The sequence below is a fragment of the Typopeltis vanoorti genome, unplaced genomic scaffold (genome assembly GCF_054136105.1).
Source record: "Typopeltis vanoorti isolate ZY-2024b unplaced genomic scaffold, IOZ_Tvanoo_1.0 HiC_scaffold_621, whole genome shotgun sequence".
NCBI lineage: Eukaryota > Metazoa > Arthropoda > Arachnida > Uropygi > Thelyphonidae > Typopeltis > Typopeltis vanoorti.
In genome coordinates this window covers 4,564-26,022 of record NW_028328147.1, presented here as the reverse complement: position 1 = coordinate 26,022, position 21,459 = coordinate 4,564, and the positions used below count along the sequence as shown (strand labels likewise).

Sequence of the window (21,459 nt, the reverse complement as noted above, 5' to 3'; positions counted from 1 at the left end):
CCGATAGTGGAAATTTTGGTGCTGGCAGAGCGAAAATAAGCAGATGATTGTATTAAAATCAGAAAAAAATGGAATAATAACATTGCGACAGCTGCGTCACTCATTCCAGCTGGATATGTGGCACGTTACAATGATAATAAGAATAATAATAATTAAACTAAAACAACAACTTCTGAGAGACATAGAAATTAATGCAGTGATTGAACTCACAGGAAATAATGTTTTATTCATCAGAATCAGGGTCCCCTGGACCACATACACGATTTTCAGTGTGCTGACCTTTCTTGTGTACAACAAATTGCATCCCATGTGAGACATGCTCTACAGCTGAGCATAAGGAGTCAGATTGGATGTTCATAACAGATAATAGCAAGAATTTCAGATAATAGCAACTCATCTCAACTCTTCGATGGTAAAAGTAGACTTTCAAGACGTGATTCTTTATTTTGAGACATTTACAAACGCTATACGAAGACTGCTTTTGGATATTTGTGAATACATGGAATCTAAAAGAGCAGGTGTAGCTCAGTAGAAGTGGAGTTTGCACTCTATGGTGCTTGACTGCACAAAGAGACTGCACAAAGAAAGAATTCGGTGGTTCAAATCTAGTCGCCGAATAGAGTAAATTTTTCTAAGCCTTTTTTCGACCGGTTCTCGAGTTAGTCGATCTCTGGCACGGGCTACCGTGTTTTTCTCCTGGAAACTCGGATTTTTCATCCCATAAACTCAAGAAAATCGACCGTCGTTCTCACACTATTTTCAGACATTAAACATTGTGTTAGGGTTAGGGACCAAGATGGCGGCACTAGCTTGCCGCCTTCATCACTGCGTACCGATGAATCAGTGATAGCCTTGGGTCAGCTATCTCTCTGATTGGCTACCAGTGGAGATTGAACTGCCCACTCAGTCTCCAAAAGTTAGATAGGGTAAATGGTCCCGCCTACTCCCTATATGGAACAAATAGGCGTTAGCTGATTTTTTTTGATTGATGGAATCTATAACTATGCCTGGTTATAGATTCTAGTTTCCAGATTAACGGCATATCAGATGTATGGAGCTGTGCTTCCTATGGTGTCCGATCTAAAATATTCTTTTGTATGACAGCTATTTTGATGTATTGTAACCAAAAAACAGTGACAAACGAACATTTTTATTATTTAACTCATTGCAAAATGTTAAGAGTGTGTAAACTAAATCTTGTGAGGTATTTCTAGGTAATTAAATATTCGAATTATAATTGTGAATATACTTTTAAATAAGATTATACAATTGTAAATAATATTGTAAATAATACTGTAATATTGTAAATACAAGTATTATTGTAAATAATATAATATACAATTAAGAGATAAAATTCTGTTACTAAGAACCAAATAGAAATAGAGTAAATGGGAGAGATGGAACCTCACCATCCCTGTCTGTTCTTATCAGATGTAGATATGAAATACCACACACACTATAAATACCAAATCGTATTGCCATCTGTTCACACTAGTCTGAAATTAATGCAGGGAACAGAAAAAAATTGAGTGCAGGTGTGTGTGTGTGGGGGGGAAGCTCTGATAAATATCTACTGCTACCTATTGACACGAAAACGTGAAAATATGTGTGTGTTTGTGTTTGTGGGGATGAGGTGAGGGAGACACCACTGATATCCAGTAGTTAATTATTTTAGAAAATGTCTAACTGCTACTTAATAACAAGAAAACATTAATGTAATGAAAAAAAACACTGCTGGTGCCATCTCTTGACTCTAAACTAAAAATTCCTTTAGTCAAAATTAGGAATGAAATATCACGCACTTATAATGCAAAACTCATGCTCTCACCTATAAACAAATATTCTCCCATAGTTCCACTATCAAGCCAAAGACCCCAACACGTGAACAAATATCCTCACAGAATTCCAACCTCTAATCATTACCTATAATGCCACATTTGAACTAAAGGCTCACCTCACGTCACTGACAGATGGGGGCACCAAGGTACATCCCAGAATTCCACACTCGAACCATTACCCAGGATTTCACACTCGAACCAAAGGACACAACGTGACATCATAGAGAGATGTGTCCCCAGGGAAATTCCAAGGATTCCATACTGTAACCATCACCAAGAATTCGATACTCGAACCATTACCCACAATGCTCCTCTGCAAACAAATAAAAAGAGGACGCTCACACAACTCATGCATCCAGGATACAGATGACCAAGACAATGACGTCACAAAACTACATCTCTAAAAATGAGATTACTTATCTACTTCAGTTCAATGACGTCACTTATCCTTATCTTATCTACATCTTGATCTGGTCAGCAGATAACTATTAGTGCCTCGTAAACGTCGTTCACTAAGTAAATATTTCTAGACTTGTACAGACATGTTCTGCATAGCCATCATTACGGGATTGTGGTAGACAACTGCAATAGTTACAAGGTGCCTTCAAGGCTGACTACCACTGGGCAGTGAGCCTGGAACCTTAGCCAATTTGAGCTGACCCAAACTATCAATGATATCAAACAGCAACTGGAGAAAAGATTATGGCAGACATCTATTTTATTATTAAATAATATCAAAAAATATATTTCATTGATAATTAACTTAAACTTAAAGCTGATCAATTTGAAGATCTTACTATCTTTATTAACCCGGTTCCTCGTTTCAGTGCTTCTGTTCTCTTGATGCCATTTTTTTTCGCATATCTTCTGTATCCATCCATCATAAAAACTACATGCTGAGGAACTGGTCCACATTTTAAAATCTTAATCATAAAGAGTTGGAACCATGTCACATCTGGTGTCGGGAAAAATCCCATTGCTGAAATAAAATATAATCAAAAATCAAAAATGGATCGAATATGTACGAGGGTGTTTCTAAAATAAAGTAAGGCCACATCACACTCGAAAAAACATGGTACAGTCACACCGTCAAAAAGATAGTAAGATAACCGAAAGCATTGTCAAGAATAAGGGTGTACAGCATGATTCACCTTCGTTGCAGAGTAACATTTGTCAATTTGACATTTGCGGAACATGGGGCGAGAATTACAACCGAAGGCCCACATAACCTAATCTAAATATTTAAAAGTCATAAATCAAGCTAACAGACTGTTAAAGAAAATAAGTTCTGTCCACCTATCTTGACAAATATATATTTTTAATGACAAAAATAGAAAACTATGTGTCGAAAATCACGAAAATATCAAATATGAACGGATTTAATCAATATCGCGCATGTTCTGTTGATGAACCAACAATGTATTAATGAGTAATAAAATAAAGACATACATAATTCATAAATTATTATATTTTTATTCCATAAAATTCATTTTTACATAAGAATGATTCTGATTAATTTTTCAACTCTCATTTAATAAATTTATTTTCTATGTTTTTCTTCGCCATACGGGGAAAAACATAGAAAATAATGTCTTTAATGTCTTAAAGATATGAAAATTGGATCATGAAAAGTACTTTCACTTTACTGATCTGTAGCTTTAAAAATGTTGCTGGAGCAACTGGATAAACACAAGATACTTGTTACAGCTATACAAGAAATGATAGGGACAGGAAAGGGGATTATGAAAAATAAAAATCACATTTTTATATGAAGAAGAAAAATCCTATGAAAAAGAAAACCCCCTGGGTCAGCCTGGTTGGCTGAGGTGGTTAGCGTATCCGCTCTCCAGCCAAAATGCTGCGGATTCGAATCTAGCCATGTGCATGAATTTTTTGGGATTGTCTGTGGAAATACTAGTAGATAGCGTTGGTGTAGATGATGAAGGTAGTTGCAGGTGGTGGATTGGTGGAGGTGGAGAGTTGTAGAGTAGATGAGTCACTGGACTCCCTGGATGTGTTACGTAATAAGAATTATAATATTTTTTATAGCTGTCTAAAGAAAGATCACATGCTTGGAACAGGTTTCATTGTAAACAAGAAGATAAAACATCTCATCATTAAATTCAAGCCAAACACACCTCGAATGTGTAGGTTACGAATTAAAGGACAGTTTTTAACTAAAGTTTTATCAGTATGCATTCTACAACTGAAGAAAAAATGTGCTGAAAAACAGTTGTTTTATGATGAATTACATAAGATCTATGGGAAATGTCCAAAGAGGGATGTAAAAATTATTATCTATCTATCTCAATGGCTTTAACAGGCCTTTAAGGCCCAACCTTCCAAGCATGCTTGGATTTCGTAACCGAAGTACGAGGATAGGATGGCTCCCCCTATGCCTGTAAGTATTCTTGGCTGTATTCCTGTGTTCACGGGGCCGGTTTGCCTGCTTGTGGGATGAAAAACCCCAGATAAACTATCGGAAAAAACCCTGATGTCCACGATGAAGACCGGCTAACTTGGCTATGGTTGAGGAAGAACCTTAAGTTCTTTACTTCGGCGACGGGAATCGAACCCAGGACACTCCTTCCCCCGTCATATGGATGCGAAGCGCAAAGCCACTAGCCTAACCGCGCGGATGTAAAAATTATTATAGGTGATTTAAATGCTAAGATAGGCAAAGAGAATACACACAGTCCAACCAGTGGTAAATATAGTTTACATATTGAGACTAATGATAATGCTACCAGATTGATCAGCTTTGTTTCTTCATGAAATATGGTTATTGGTAGTACAATGTTTAATCATAAAGATATTCATAAAATAAACTGGAAGATGATCAATTTGGAGATACCTTTATCCAAATCGATCATCTTTTAATAGATGCAAGACTCCTATCCAATTTATTGGATGTTACAACCTACAGAGGAGCAAATATTGATTCTGGTCACTATTTGGTTATATTAAAGATCAGAAGCAGAATTTCTAATGCAAGGAAGATATATGGATCCCATACTAGAAAGTTTAATAAGGAAAGATTGAAGGAATTAGAAACTGAAGCCAAATATGGTAAAAGAATCAGTGAACACCTGTCTGGTCTAACCATCGGTGAGAGTGTTAATGAAACTTGGAATGTTCTTAGGGATGTCATGGAGACAACAGCAGGCATAGTATTAGGAAAAGTCAGCAGATAAGTATAACCATTGGTTTCATGCAGAATGTGAACGTGTGACTGTATTAAAAATGAAGCATATAAACAAACGAGCAGAGGAATAACACTCGTGAAGCTATGGAGGAATATCGTTTCGGTAGAAAATAAGTAAAAAGAGTGCCTAAGAACAGAAAAAAGAAAATCTATGAGGATGAAACTTTAGGAATTTGAATATCTCAGAAGTATGAATGAAAGCAGATCTTTCTATTAAAAGTTAAATTAGTAGTCGAAGGATTTCCAGCCTAGAACAACGTTATGTAGAGATAGGAACGGTATAATTTTGAGAGGGATTGAACAGATAATAGGAAGATGAGCAGAGCATTTCGATGAACTATTGAATTCAAATATATCTGGTCAATTAGATTATATGAAGAGAGCCAACATCTAGAAGCAGTTGAACCAGCACCAACAGATGCAGAAGTGCAAGCAGCTATTAAAAAAACGTATGAACAATAAGGCCCCAGGAATTGATAGGATAGAAGCACAATTAATTAAAAGGTCAGGTACAGAATACTTAAAGCAGTCAACTTATCAACAAAATCTGGATTCATGAAACAATTCCAGACGAATGGAATCTGAGCGTCATATGACTTATCCATGAGAAAGGTGATGTAATGATATGTTCTAACCTATCAATAGAAGAACTAATTTGCTATGTAAAACTTATAACATTATCTCTAACATTCTATTCAAGAGACTTTTCCTCAATGTAGAGAATGTTGTTGGCGATTATCAGTGTGGATTCTCTCAAGGAACATCTACAAATGCTCTGATTTTTAATATATTCCAATTACTTGAAAAATGTAATGAATTTGTAATCGAAAGAGAAATAGATTTTAGAGCCGCATATGATGGCATTGATAAATCTAAATGATTTACTGAAATTGAGAAACTACAGTTTCCAAGAAAACTTATTGCTTTAGTAAAAGTTACAATGAGCAATACTCGTTGTCAGATCAAAATTCAGAACATATATAAAAAATGGTGTTCGAGAAGGGGAACACCAAAATATGTTGTCGAAGCATTTGTCGAACACCAAAAAAATGGTGTTCGACAATGCTTGGCTTGCTTTCTGCTTAATAATGCACTTGAAAACATTTTTAGAGATTCTGGCATTAATACAAGGGGAAATGTTTTCTGCAAGTCAGTACAAATTATGGCATTTGGAGACGATATCGATATTATAGGAAGGACATAAAAAGTAATGGAAAAACTTTCATCAGTTTAGAAATGGCAGCAAAGCAGAAGAATTTGCAGATTATCCAAGAAAAAACAAAGTATATGCTAGTAACTAGAAAGATTTGTGGTAATAATCCTTCTCAAATTGAAATTGGTTCCTATATATTTGATATTGTACATAGTTTTTTATATTTGGGATCAAAAGTTAATTGTAAAAATGATATCAGTACTGAGATTCAGAGACGTATTCTTTCCTCCAATGGTGGAAACACCTAAAATCACATCTGATCTTAAGATGTGAACTCAATGTTAACTTATGCCTCTGAAAACTGTGTATTAGCAATGGGAGATAAACCATTGCTAGGTCTGTTTGAAGGAAGAGTTCTCAGATATATTTTTGGAGCAGTACAAGAGAATGGTGTGTGGAGAAAAAGATATAACCATGAACTATATAGATTATTTAATGAGCCAGACAATATTAAGTGCATAAACATAAATAGATTAATTTGGTCTGGACACATTACACGCATGGATAGTAATAGAATGGTTAAGAAGATGTTAATGCTAAGTCAGAAGGGAAAAGAAAAATTGGAAGATAAATTAAGATGGGAAGATGAAGAGATGCACGATATTAAGGTTTTAGAAGTCAAAAATTGAAGGAGTTTAGCATTGAATAAGGAAGGCTGGTAGAAGTTTCTGAAGAAGGCCAGGACCCACTTAGGGATGTCGAGCCAATGATGATCATAATGATGATTTTCAGTGCTTTTGATTGCGGGTCATATAAAGCGTGGAGCTCGGGAATGGTCCCAAGTCTTGAGGAGGTACAGATCTCACTGAATAACAGTCAGATGTTAGGCACAATAATATCACTCGATTTTCGTAGCCATCTTTGCAAAAAAAAAATATGCCAGCTAGGTCCAAAAGTAACTCGTAAGTGCTCACAAACTTCTGTGAATGGGTCATTCCTATACAGTCCTGATCATTCATACTGTGTCTTTGAACTGCTGAAGAGGCACCTGCTTTGCAAATGACAGCCATGTGCAGCATGCTGTTTAAATTATATGCGTTTCCTGATTAATGACACTCGACACTGATTCTTCTGTCAGCATCAATGCCGCTGTGCAACGTATTTTTATATAACTTTCTTTGGTGGCTGTATGAAAAAGTGATGTGTACCGAAGTAGAATTATACAGGCATCACATCAAAACGAAGTGTCTTTTACATAAGAATTCTTTGTTGTTTTATTTTTGAAACACCACTGTATGATTTTCAGAACGACAGGTTTTCTTTTGGAATCACAGACTATGCTGAAAGAAATATTTAGCAATACATTTGAAGTTTGGTGCAGATTTCAAAAGTTAGTTATTCATATGTGACGTCATTTTGACCCTCTATGGTCATTCCCGTACGTTATCGAGATAAAAGCCTTCTGCTAGAAGGATGCAGATGCCCTTTCCACAAAAATAAGATAACGACAAACATAAACATCCTGCGGGATTCGAACTCGCAGTCACTTGGCTGGAGTGGGGATATACTAACTACTCGGCTAACCAGCATCCATAGGCTAACTTTTGGATCTACGTTGTGATATATGACAATATTTCTGTACAGCACACACACACACACACACACACACACACACACACACACACACACACACACACACACACACACACACACAAAATTCAGAATTAACCACTACCGTCCCTAATACCATTAGTGGTCTAGATGGTGTTGTGTGTATCTGGTGGATTGCGATGTGTTGCAGCTGTGTGTTGCGTGGAATGGAGTATCCTCTTACGATGAGTTCTTATTCTCCTGAGAGGTGTTAAGGAGCGATAATAATAATAATAATAACAAGCAGGGAAGGAATCCGTCAAGCATGCAGCGTTTCGAATTAACACGATTAATAAATTTATATCACAGTTTATTTAACACAAATTAAAAATCACTTAACATGTTCCGTTCTCACTAGCCGAAACTTTCCTGACTGTCCTTGACACTGAAGCGAGTCCCAGCTTTATCCTGTCAATAAGTACAGAGAAAATTCGATTCTATGTGCTATATTTGGTGACAATTAGTGTAATTCTGGATAACTAGAATGAAAATGTCCATCCACAAGGAAAAGCACTTGCTCTTCCAATTATATTATACTACATAGAAGCAACCAAGAATTTTCATTGTAGCACTAAACACAGCATCTAAGTAAATCCATTGTCTTAATATCCACTAATACTGTATATATATATATATATATATATATATATATATATATATATATATATATATATATATATATATATATATATATATATATATATATATATATATATATATATATATATATATATATATATATATATATATATATGTTAAAGATACCAAGCTATTTTAAACCCGGTTTTGCTCCATTTCCCAAGTAAGCAAACAGACAAATAAATCAAGTTTGCGCCTGCAAGTGTTGCAAGTCTAGCTGACCGTGCACGTAGTGCAAGACCAAGGCAACTCATGTAAAAGTAGTATAAGCTCTGATCACTAATCTTAATATTTACCCTTAATGCAAAGCAAATCTCCTGGAGGAGATGTATGATGCTATGTATTATAGGCAAGGGGACCACTACCCAGACCAGTTTCGACCTTTATTAAGGTCTCATCAGTGGGAGCCAGGCTAGAAATACCAAGATTTTAGTAATACAGAGCTTATAAGTATTTTACCAGAACAAGTTACCATAAGGTGTTTTGACCTTATTAAATAAAAATCTCTGGATGAGAGTAAGATGTAGAAAGTATTTTAACCTTGGGTATAATAAATGTTAAAGATACCAAGCTATTTAAATTATACATGTTTTGGTCATAAAGTATTACAAAATGAAGATTTATTGTTACATAGACCATATATTTACAACGTACTTAAGCTCTTACAAATTGCCTACCGGTTTCGCTAGTAACTGACCAGCTTTCTCAAGGCTTGCATAGTACAAAAAAGAGGTAAATGCAAAAAAGGTTTCAAAATACAAAGAACCGTTAGTACCTGTTAGGTAGCTAGAGTGACACGTTCGCGTGACATAACTACTCAGCATCATGAACACGCGTTACATGCAAACGCGTAATATGGTTATTTGCGTACTGTAGCTCTGTTGAACTGAGGGAGTTAATTAGATTTTTCCAGGTATCGTTCAGAATGGCCCCTTGATTTCTGTTTAGGTTACTTCCCGTACGTAGTACAACTGCCTCTTCTTTAAGTACTCGATGCCTGTAATCCTCGTCTACGTAGGGCATGGAGCTGTTATTCCAGTCTATAGTGTGGATCGAAGTTGAAAAGTGATGTGCCAATCCTGAGATGATTGGCACATCACTTTAAAACTTATATATACAAACATATAAAATATTAGTTAATTGGGACCAAAGGTTTACAAAAACGCCCATATTTTTTAACAATCCAATCCTATAGACTGGAATAACAGCTCCATGCCCTACGTAGACGAGGATTACAGGCATCGAGTATTTAAAGAAGCGGCAGTTGTACTACGTACGGGAAGTAACCTAAACAGAAATCAAGGGGCCATTCTGAACGATACCTGGAAAAATCTAATTAACTCCCTCAGTTCAACAGAGCTACAGTACGCAAATAACCATATTACGCGTGTTCATGATGCTGAGTAGTTATGTCACGCGAACGTGTCACTCTAGCTACCTAACGGGTACTAACGGTTCTTTGTATTTTGAAACCTTTTTTGCATTTACCTCTTTTTTGTACTATGCAAGCCTTGAGAAAGCTGGTCAGTTACTAGCGAAACCGGTAGGCAATTTGTAAGAGCTTAAGTAGGTTGTAAATATATGGTCTATGTAACAATAAATCTTCATTTTGTGATACCAAGCTATTTTTAACCTGGTTATTTATTATACCCAAGGTAAAACACTTTCTATATATATATATATAGAAAGTATTTTACCTTGGGTATAATACTTGGGCATAATATATATATGTATATATATATATATATATATATATATATATATATATATATATATATATATATATATATATATATATATATATATATATATATATACATATATACATATACATATATACATATACATATGTATATATGTATATGTATATATGTATATGTATATATGTATATATATGTGTGTGTGTATATGTGTGTATATATATGTGTGTGTGTATATATGTAAATGCTCTGTAAGATGATAAATCAATTGTTATTACAGAATAAATAAATTAAAAAAAAAAACTATTATCATCAAACCTCTGTGGAGTCAAATGACCGCATGGAGTCCATGGAATGAGTCAAAATAACATGTCAAAAGACATATTTATCAAAAATGAATGTACTGAGTAATGTTTATACTGAGTTTTTGTAGTAATAAGAATGGAATAATAATGTCAAAAAATATTATTATTAATTATATTAATAGGCCTGTGTAGTTCAGTGGAAGTAGCGCTTGCGTCCTCTGAGCTTGGCCTCTTGAAGTTAGACCTAGGTTCAAGTCTACTGGAGGAACTTTTTCTAAGCCTATCTTTGACAGGTTCACGACATAGTCGATCTCTGGTATGGGCAGGCGGGTTTTTCCTACTGGAAACTCAGGTTTTTAGTCCCTTAAACTCAAGAAAATCGACCGTAGTACCCACATTATTTAAGACAGTAACATACCCTGTTAGAGTTAGGCATTAAGAGATGGCAGCACTTGTTTGCCAGCTTCTTCATCGCTGGCTGCATGTAATTAGTGATAGACATGGGCCAGCTATCTCTGATTGCTACCGGCGGAGATTGAACTGCCCACTCAATCTCCAAAAGCTAGATAGGATATAAAGGCCTCGCCAACTCCCTATTAGTGAATAAAAGATGTTAGCTTATTATTATTATTATTATTATTATTATTATTATTATTATTATTATTATTATTATTATTATTATGGGCAACTTCCAAGAGTCGTTAGACTCATAGAGGACAAAATAGAACAACTATTCAGCATTTGCACAGTATCTATCATACTTTGCTTTGAACTCATTTACAGTCATGGCACCCACAACAAACTCTGGTAGATTATTCCACTCATTCACCACTCTCCAAGTAAAACAAACCTAGTTCTAACACCCTTACTAACTACATTCTTGCTCAGTTTCCATGGATAGCCCTTAATTCACCCATCACCAGACCTGTTCAGAAAGATGTCTTCTGAATTAATCTTGTAAAAACGCTACAGTAATTTGAATGTCTCAATCATATCACCCCTTTTCCGCTTATCAACCAATTACTGAAACGCACAGATCTCCAACCTGTTCTCGTAAGGTTCATTCCATAGACCAGCTATCATTTTGGTCACACGCCTCTGGATCCTCTCTACCTCCTCCCCATCAAGAATAATTCAGGGGAAAAAATCTGGGCACAGTAGTAAAGATAGGGGTTTCAAGATAGGGGTATCAAGGCTCGATAAAGAGGAACAATAACTTGCTTATCTCTGCTCATTAAAGCATTCTTCAGTAACCAAGTGATGAGCTGATTTAGCCTATTTGCTATGTGCCCCTAAACTTCAACTCCCTATCCACCAACACACTCAAATCTCTGGAATCATCGACCTCCTGGAGAACAGTTCCACCAATGTGATAAAGTGCTGCTAATTTTTTCACACCAAAATGCATACCCTTACACTTTCTTACCTCAAACTGACATCCATTCTCATTAGCCGAAACTGCCAATCTATCCAAACACCCTGCAAAATTTTGACATACGTGCATTCACTATTGCACTACCCAACTTTGCGTATTCAGCAAAAAAATAACCAGTTCCTCTCAGATCATTTCCCATATCATTAATGAACAAATTAAATAGCAGTGGTCCAAGAACAGAACCCTGTGGCAAACCACTAGTCACAGGCATTCTTTTGGACTCCACCACTGAATAAACTACTCTTTGATATCTCTCCATCAACTACCATCCTATCCATCCCTATGCACTGCAGTTTACTGATTAGAATTCCATGTGGTATTTTGTCAAAGGCCTTAGCAAAGTCAGGCAGTATCATTGTAATTCCATTACCCTTATCCAGTTCAGCCCTTACTGTATTATAAAATGTGAGAAAGTTACTGAGACATCATGTACCCTTCACAAAACCATGCTGTCTTCCATACAGTATCCCATTTTCATCTATCCATTCCCGTATTTTGGTCTTGACTAATATCTCCAAAAACTTGACAAACAATTCCTGATATGCTGATAAGTCGGTAATTTGCAACAGCAGTCTTGGAACTTCCTTTATGCAATGGAATTATTTTCCCCTCTTTCCACACACTTGAAACTAACCCAGTGCTGAGACTTAAATTAAACAACATGGTCAAGGGAACTGATAAGTTCTTTGCCGCTTCACGTAAGACTCCAGCTGGTATACCATCCAATCTCACATATGTATTTACATTAAGGATCTGTAATATACCATTCACTTCCATTTCATTCACTTCAATTCCTACAATATATCACAGCCTGGATGATATATTCTTGCAAAGTGTTCGCTTATTAATTCAACTATTTAATCTGATTCAGTTACCTCCCTGCCATCGGCATTCGTTAAACTCGTTTTGCCGTATACGTTTTTCTTTTACTTGCAGCATATCGAAAGAACAGTTTGAGATTCACTTTAGCTTGCATTGCTAATTTATATTCACAATCTGTTTTTGCTTTTCTTACCACACTGGTTACCCTTCTGGCCTGTGCTTTTTATTGTTTATTTGCCTGCTGGTCAACTTTTCCCTTGAATTTCCTCCACAATTATTTCTTTTTTTGCGGCTTCATCTTAATGAGGATATCCACCGATTTAATTCTCACTTGATTTTCTCTCCTTACTCTAGGTATGCAATCAGCCATTGCCTCCTTTACCACTTCCCATGCACTATCAACATTCAGCCCTTGCTGTTTAACATGCAATAGCACTGATCCAAGCAATCTCCTACATGTGGAATTATTTACCAGCACGGTAATTCCACATGTTATCGTTTCAGCTGCCGCTTTGCCATATGCATCACTCCGCGCAGCAGAACTATCTCCCTCATTGCAGCTAACTCTACATTTTTTTTCATCAGTCAAACCATTCTCTCACCCTGTACTTTCACCATCAACTGTATCACTTTTAAACTCACTCGTTATGCTATCTGGCTTACATCACAATTTTCTATCGCATTCTGATATTCATCCACCATGTCAATCTCGCTACCACCTGAGACACACTTCAGATCCTCGGTTTCATGACACTTTCCCACTACTATCGCTCTCAAACCAAACTCTATCCGCTCTCGGCAAAGCACACATTCCACAGACCTTACACTGGACGAATTCACTTTGTTTAAATTCTTCAAACGAATACCGCGATTTGGACGCCATTGCCTTTCTTTGCTTTCATGCCTTGCGCTACGCTACATGTCTACCGTGCCTTATCAGAGTACTAAATTAACACTATTTAAAACAAACTTTTTAAGCTAAACTAATTAACACCACATTATATTCTAATTCTAACACAATGTTTAAACTAATAACGCAATTTTTAAAAAAAAAAAATAACTTATCTTTTAGAGCTCTTCAAACGCAATACTACCATCAATGCACCTTCTTACTTCAGATTTTTCAGAATTTTATGAAATGAAATTTCTTTAATTTAAAATCTTTGTTTACTTCACTAATAGTACCATTACCGTCTACTGCGCATGCTTATTGAAACAACAATCGCTTAATTTATATACATACGCATGTTAAAATCATCGAAAGCGGGGCTTACCTACTACACTTTTTCCTTCTTGTGAGCACACTACACTTTTCACAGTTAGAACTGTCCATGAAAGCATTTTATAATAAATCCTTAAGGAAAAAAACTGTTCCTCTCATTTACTTTTTTTATTACTGCATAAATAAGCAATAAATAAGTCTGTAAAACACGATTAAGACTTTTTTATTGGAACGATAAATGACGCGAAAACGTTGCTCACCTAAATAAAAAGGCTTCAAAGTAGTTTTTTGCAACGTAAAAAATATTTCTAATGCACAATATCTATCTATGTGCCATTTATTTTATGGAACATGCAAGGCAACCGAACACAGGATTTGTATGTATTTATTTGCATTTATTTCACTAAAATCAAGTCGCTTAAGATAAGAATAAGTTAAGGTTCGTGAAGTTTGTTACACAAAGACATGAATCTTGGACAGATCATGTCGATTCTTTGATTTATATTTTAAAACTGCAAAGCACGCCACTGCTGTGTAATACAAATCTCGTAGAATATTTCTGCATGCAGTACTCAGTACTCATATAAAATGTAAATAAAAATAATTAAATTAATTAATAAGAGAATAAATAAATTAATTAAAGAAATAAAATAATTAATTAATTTGAGAATAAAAAAAAGAAAGTTCTGAGAATGCTAATGGCATATATTCAGTTATATTTTAGACGATAAAAACTGTAATAATCCTACCATGAATAAATTGCATAAAAGACAAGACTAAAGGAATAAATTGTTGACAAAATAGACTTCATAATAAATGGCTTCTTTGTATGGAGCCAAAATAAATTTTAACTTTCGTGGTGCAGATAGTCGAGGTGTCAACACTATACTGTATTCCAAAAATTGCAGAATTACTTAGAAAGAGAAATTGTTGTTATTGGCTGCGCAGCTTATATTCTCCATAATGGGGGAGAGCTTTCGATTTTTTTGTCCATTCTTATATATGCAATAATTAGAAAGGGTTACTCTCACTCCTATTTATACAATGTTAGGATGAATGAGTTCATTGAATTTTGCAAATTTTGCAACGTAGCAGGAGGAGAATACATGCGGTAGTCAATGATATAGCAAAACAGGATGGCGTGCATTGATTTTTACCGTATTAACTCGAATATGACGCGCACGTTTTATCATGTACCAAGCTCTGAAAATCAAGTTGCATAACAGATCTAATGATGGTCTGTTAAATGTTCTTTGCCTGAGTTAGGTCGTAGTAGCCGGCTAACATCCACTCCCTTTAGAATTTTCGTACGCAGTCCCCGAATGGTTTTTGGACCGATACATCCAAGCGCTGTAGGCAAAGTGTAAGACCGATATGGTGATATCCATTATTGAAATATAATTTTATTGTGCTTATTACTAGAAATTCTATTTTTTTTTCTCTTGTACATACTTGCAAACTGGCAGAATTTACAGAATTATCAAACATCAGACTATATAGATTAGCTTAATCGCCGTATTATAATGTTTATAGCAAGCATTTTAGTTGACTGTATTAGGAATCATTCGCTATTAGGGTATTTTATGTTGTATGCATCGACCACATCGGTCTTCACATTCGAAAGTGCTTTTACTCTTTCTGATATTACAACATTCATCATCTATTTCTTAGAGTTTTAAACATTTTGTGTGTGCGAGGTATATGAGAAATTTTTCATTTCTTTTATTAATGAAGTTAAAATCAGGGGTACAAGATATACAGGAGGACGAGTTATATTCTCCATCAACTACGATCCTATCCATCTCACCAACCCTATATCCATCGCCATGCGCTGCAGTTTACTGATTAGAATTAAATGTAGTATCCTGTCAAAGGAATAAGCAAAATCCAGTCATGATGTACCCTTCACAAAACCATGCTGTCTTTCATACAGTGTCCCAATTTCATCTATCCATTGCCGTATTTTGCTCTTGACTAATATCTCCAAAACCTTGACAAACGATTCCTAATATGCTGATCAGTCGGTAATTTGCAACAGCAGTCTTGGAACTTCCTTTATGCAATGGAATTATTTTCCTCTCTTTCCACACACTCGGAACTAACCCAGTGCTGTGACTTAAATTAAACAACATAGTCAAGGAAACTCATAAGTTCTTTGCCGCTTCACGTGAGACTTCAGCTGGTATACCATCCAATCTCACATATGTATTTACATTAAGGTTCTGTAATATACCATTCTCTTCCATTTCATTCACTTCAATTCCTACAATATATCACAGCCTGGATGATATATTCTTGCAAAGTGTTCGCTTAGTAATTCTACTATATAATCTGTTTCAGTTACCTCCCTGCCATCGGCATTCGTTAAACTCATTTTGCCGTATACGTTTTTCTTTTACTTGCAGCATATCGAAATAACAGTTTGAGATTCACTTTAGCTTGCATTGCTCATTTCCATTCACAATCTGTTTTTGCTTTTCTTACCACACTGGTTACCCTTCTGGCCGGCCTGTGCTTTTTATTTTTTATATGCCTGCAGGTCACCTTTTCCCTTGAATTTCCTCCACAATTGTTTCTTTTTTTTGCAGCTTCATCTTAATGATGATATTCACCGATTTAATTCTCACTTGATTTACTCTCCTTACTCTAGGTATGCAATCAGCCATTTCCTCTCTGAAACGCTCCTTTACCACTTCCCGTGCACTATCAACATTCAGCCCTTGCTGTTTAACATGCCATAGCACTGATCCAAGCAATCTCCTACATGTGGAATTATTTACCAGCAGGGAAATTGCACATGTTATCGTTTCAGCTGCCGCTTCGCCATGTGAATCACTCCGCGCAGCAGAACTATCTCCCTCATTGCAGCTAACTGTACATTTTTTTTTTCATCAGTCAAACCATTCTCTCGCCCTGTACTTTCACCATCAACTGTATCACTTTTAAACTCACTCTGTATGCTGTCTGGCTTACATCACAATTTTCTATCGCATTCTGACATTCATCCACCACGTTAATCTCGCGACCACCTGAGACACGCTTCAGATCCTCGGTTTCATGACACTTTCCCACTACTATCGCTCTCAAACCAAACTCTATCCGCTCTCGGCAAAGCATACATTCCACAGACCTTACACTGGACGAATTCCCTTTGTTTAAATTCTTCAAACGAATACCGCGATTTGGACGCCATTGCCTTTCTTTGCTTACGTGCCATGTGCTACGCTACATGTCTACCGTGCCTTATCAAAGTACTAAATTAACTCTATTTAAAACAAACTTTTTAAGCTAAACTAATTAACACCTGATTATATTGTAATTCTAGCACAATCTTTAAACTAATAACGCAATTTTTTAAAAAAATAAATAAATAACTTACCTTTCAGAGCTCTTCAAACGCAATACTACCATCAACGCACCCTCTTACTTCAGATTTTACAGATTTTTATAAAATGAAATTTCGTTAATTTAAAATCTTTGTTTACTTCACTAATAGTACCATTACCGTCTACTGCGCATGCTTATTGAAACAATAATCGCTTAATTTATATACATACGCATGTTAAAATCATCGAAAGCGGGGCTTACCTACTACACTTTCTTCTTCTTGTGAGCACACTACACTTTTCACAGTTGGAACTGTAAAAGAAAGCATTTTATAATAATTTCTTAAGGAAAAAACTGGTCCTCTCATTTACTTTTTATTACTGGATAACTAAGCAATAAATAAGTCCGTAAAAAGAAGATTAAACCTTTTTTATTGGAACGATAAATGACGCCAAAACGTTGCTCACCTAAATAAAAAGGCTTCGAAGTATTTTTTTGCAACGTAAAAAATATTTCAAATGCACAATATCTATTTATGTACCACTCATTTTATAGAACATGCGATTCAATCGAACACAGTGTTTGTATGTATTTACTTGCATTTATTTCACTAAAATCAAGTCAGTAAAGATAAGAATAAGTTAAGACTCGTGAAGTTTGTTACACAAAGACATGAATCTTGGACAGATGATGATGTCGATTCTTTGATTTATATTGTAAAACTGTAAAGCACGCCACTGCTGTGTAATGCAAATCTCGTAGAATATTTCTGCATGCAGTACTCAGTACTTTTATAAAATATAAATAAAAATAAATAAATTAATTAATTAGATAATAAATAAATTATTTAAAGAAATAAAATAAATAATTAATTCGAGAATAAAAAAAAGGCTAATGGAATATATTCAGTAATATTTTAGACGATAAAAACTGTAACAGTCCTACCATGAATAAATTGCATAAAAGACATGAGTAAATGAGTAAATTGTTGACAAAATAGACTTCATAATAAATGGCTTCTTTTTATGGATCCGAGATAAATTTTAACTTTCGTGGTGCAGATAGACGAGGTGTCAACAATATACTGTATTCCAAAAATTTCAGAATTGCTTAGAAAGAGAAATTGTTGTTATTGGCTGCGCAGCTTATATTCTCCGTAATGGGGGACAGCTTTCGATTTTTTTTGTCCATTCTTATATATGCAATAATTAGACAGGGTTACTCTCACTGCTATTTATCGATGTTAGCATGAATGAGCTCATTGAATTTTGCAAATTTTGCAACGTAGCAGGAGTGGAACATGCGGTTGTCAATGATATAGGAAAACAAGATGCCGTGCATTCGTTTCTACCGTATTTACTCGAATATGACGCACACGTTTTATCATGTACCAAGCTCTGAAAATCAAGTTGCACAACAGATCTAATGATGGTCTGTTAAATGTTCTTTGCCTGAGTTAGATCGTAGTAGCCGGCTACCATCCACTCCCTTTAGAATTTTCGTACGTAGTCCTTTAGTGGTTTGTTGACCGATACATCCAAGCGCTGTAGCAAGGTGTAAGATCGATATGGTGATAGCCATTATTGAAATATAATTTTATTGTGCTTATTACTAGAAATTCTATTTTTTTTCCTCTTGTACATACTTGCAAACTGCCAGAATTCACAGAATTATCAAACATCACACTATATGGATTAGCTTATTTGCCGTATTATACATCACGTTTATAGCAAGCATTTTAGTTGACCGTATTAGGAATCAATCGCTATTAGGGTATTTTATGTTGTATGCATTGACGACATTGGTCTTCACATCCGAAAGTGCTTTTACTATTTCTCATATAAGAACATTCATCATCTATTTCTTAGAGTTTTAAACATTCTGTGTGTGCGAGGTATATGAGAAAGTTTTTAATTTCTTTTTTAATGAAGTTAAAATGAGGGGTGTAAGATATACGCGAGGACGAGTTATATTCTCCATCAACTACCATCCTATCCATCTCACTAACCCTATATCCATTCCCATACGCTGCAGTTTACTGATTAGAATTCCATGTGGTATCCTGTCAAAGGCATAAGCAAAGTTCAGCCATGATGTACCCTTCACAAAACCATGCTGTCTTTCACACAGTATCCCAAATTCATCTATCCATTCTCTTATTTTGCTCTTGACTAATATCTCCAAAACCTTGACAAACAATTCCTTATATGCTGATAAGTCGGTAATTTGCAACAGCAGTCTTGGAACTTCCTTTATGCAATGGAATTATTTTCCCTTCTTTCCACACACTTGGAACTAACCCAGTGCTGAGACATAAATTAAACAACATGGTCAAGGGAACTGATAAGTTCTTTTCCGCTTCACGTAAGACTGAAGCTGGTATACCATCCAATCTCACATATGTATTTACATTAGGGTTCTGTAATATACCATTCACTTCGATTTCATTCACTTCAATTCCTACAATATATCACAGCCTGGATGATATATTCTTGCAAAGTGTTCGCTTAGTAATTCTACTATTTAATCTGATTCAGTTACCTCCCTGTCATCGGTATTCGTTAAACTCATTTTGTCGTATACGTTTTTCTTTTACTTGCAGCATATCGAAAGAACAGTTTGAGATTCACTTTAGCTTGCATTGCTAATTTCCATTCACAATCTGTTTTTGATTTTCTTATCACACTGGTTACCCTTCTGGCCTGTGCTTTTTATTGTTTATGTGCCTGCTGGTCACCTTTGCCTTGAATTTCCTCCAAAATTGTTTCTTTTTTTGCAGCTTCATCTTAATGAGGATATTCACCGATTTAATTCTCACTTGATTTTCTCTCCTTACTTTAGGTATGCAATCAGCCATTGCCTCCTTTACCACTTCCCATGCACTATCAACATTCAGCCCTTGCTGTTTAACATGCAATAGCACTGATCCAAGCAATCTCCTACATGTGGAATTATTTACCAGCACGGTAATTCCACATGTTATCGTTTCAGCTGCCGCTTTGCCATATGCATCACTCCGCGCAGCAGAACTATCTCTCTCATTGCAGCTAACTCTATATTTTTTTTTCATCAGTCAAACTATTCTCTCGCCCTGTACTTTCACCATCAACTGTATCACTTTCAAACTCACTCGTTATGCTATCTGGCTTACATCACAATTTTCTATCGCATTCTGATATTCATCCACCATGTCAATCTCGCTACCACCTGAGACACACTTCAGATCCTCGTTTCATTACACTTTCCCACTACTATCGCGCTCAAACCAAACTCTATCCGCTCAAACCAAACTCTATCCGCTCTCGGCAAAGCATACATTCCACAGACCTTACACTGGACGAATTCACTTTGTTTAAATTCTTCAAACGAATACCGCGATTTGGACGCCATTGCCTTTCTTTGCTTTCATGCCATGCGCTACGCTACATGTCTACCGTGCGTTATCAAAGTACTAAATTAACTCTATTTAAAACAAACTTTTTAAGCTAAACTAATTAACACCTCATTATATTCTAATTCTAGCACAATGTTTAAACTAATAACGCAATTTTTTTAAAAAAAAAAATAACTTATCTTTCAGAGCTCTTCAAACGCAATACTACCATCAACGCATCCTCTTACTTCAGATTTTTCAGAATTTTATGAAATGAAATTTCGTTAATTTAAAATCTTTGTTTACTTCACTAATAGTACCATTACCGTCTACTGTGCATGCTAATTGAAACAACAATCGCTTAATTTATATACATACGCATGTTAAAATCATCGAAAGCGGGGCTTACCTACTACACTCTTTCCTTCTTGTGTGCACACTACACTTTTCACAGTTAGAACTGTCCATGAAAGCATTTTATAATAAATCCATAAGGAAAAAACTGTTCCTCTCTTTTACTTTTTTTATTACTGCATAAATAAGCAATAAATAAATCTGTAAAAAAAGATTAAGACGTTTTTATTGGAACGATAAATGACGCGAAAACGTTGCTCACCTAAATAAAAAGGCTTCAAAGTAGTTTTTTGCAACGTAAAAAATATTTCTAATACACAATATCTATCTATGTGCCACTTATTTTATGGAACATGCAAGGCAACCGAACACAGGATTTGTATGTATTTATTTGCATTTATTTCACTAAAATCAAGTCAGTTAAGATAAGAATAAG

General features: G+C 35.4%; 1 protein-coding gene across 1 annotated transcript in view; it reads right to left on the bottom strand.

Moving 5' to 3' along the window:
- The window catches only part of LOC150092114 (dehydrodolichyl diphosphate synthase complex subunit DHDDS-like), a gene marked incomplete at both ends in the record, with an annotated part of 30,465 nt that extends 12,857 nt beyond the window's left edge, over nt 1-17,608 (bottom strand). The window contains 2 exons of the mRNA XM_090415297.1: nt 2,636-2,817; nt 17,558-17,608. Of these exons, the coding sequence (XP_090271423.1) occupies nt 2,636-2,817; nt 17,558-17,608 (233 nt within the window). The remainder of the gene's footprint in view (nt 1-2,635; nt 2,818-17,557) is intronic.
- Between the last annotated feature and the right edge of the window lie 3,851 nt (nt 17,609-21,459).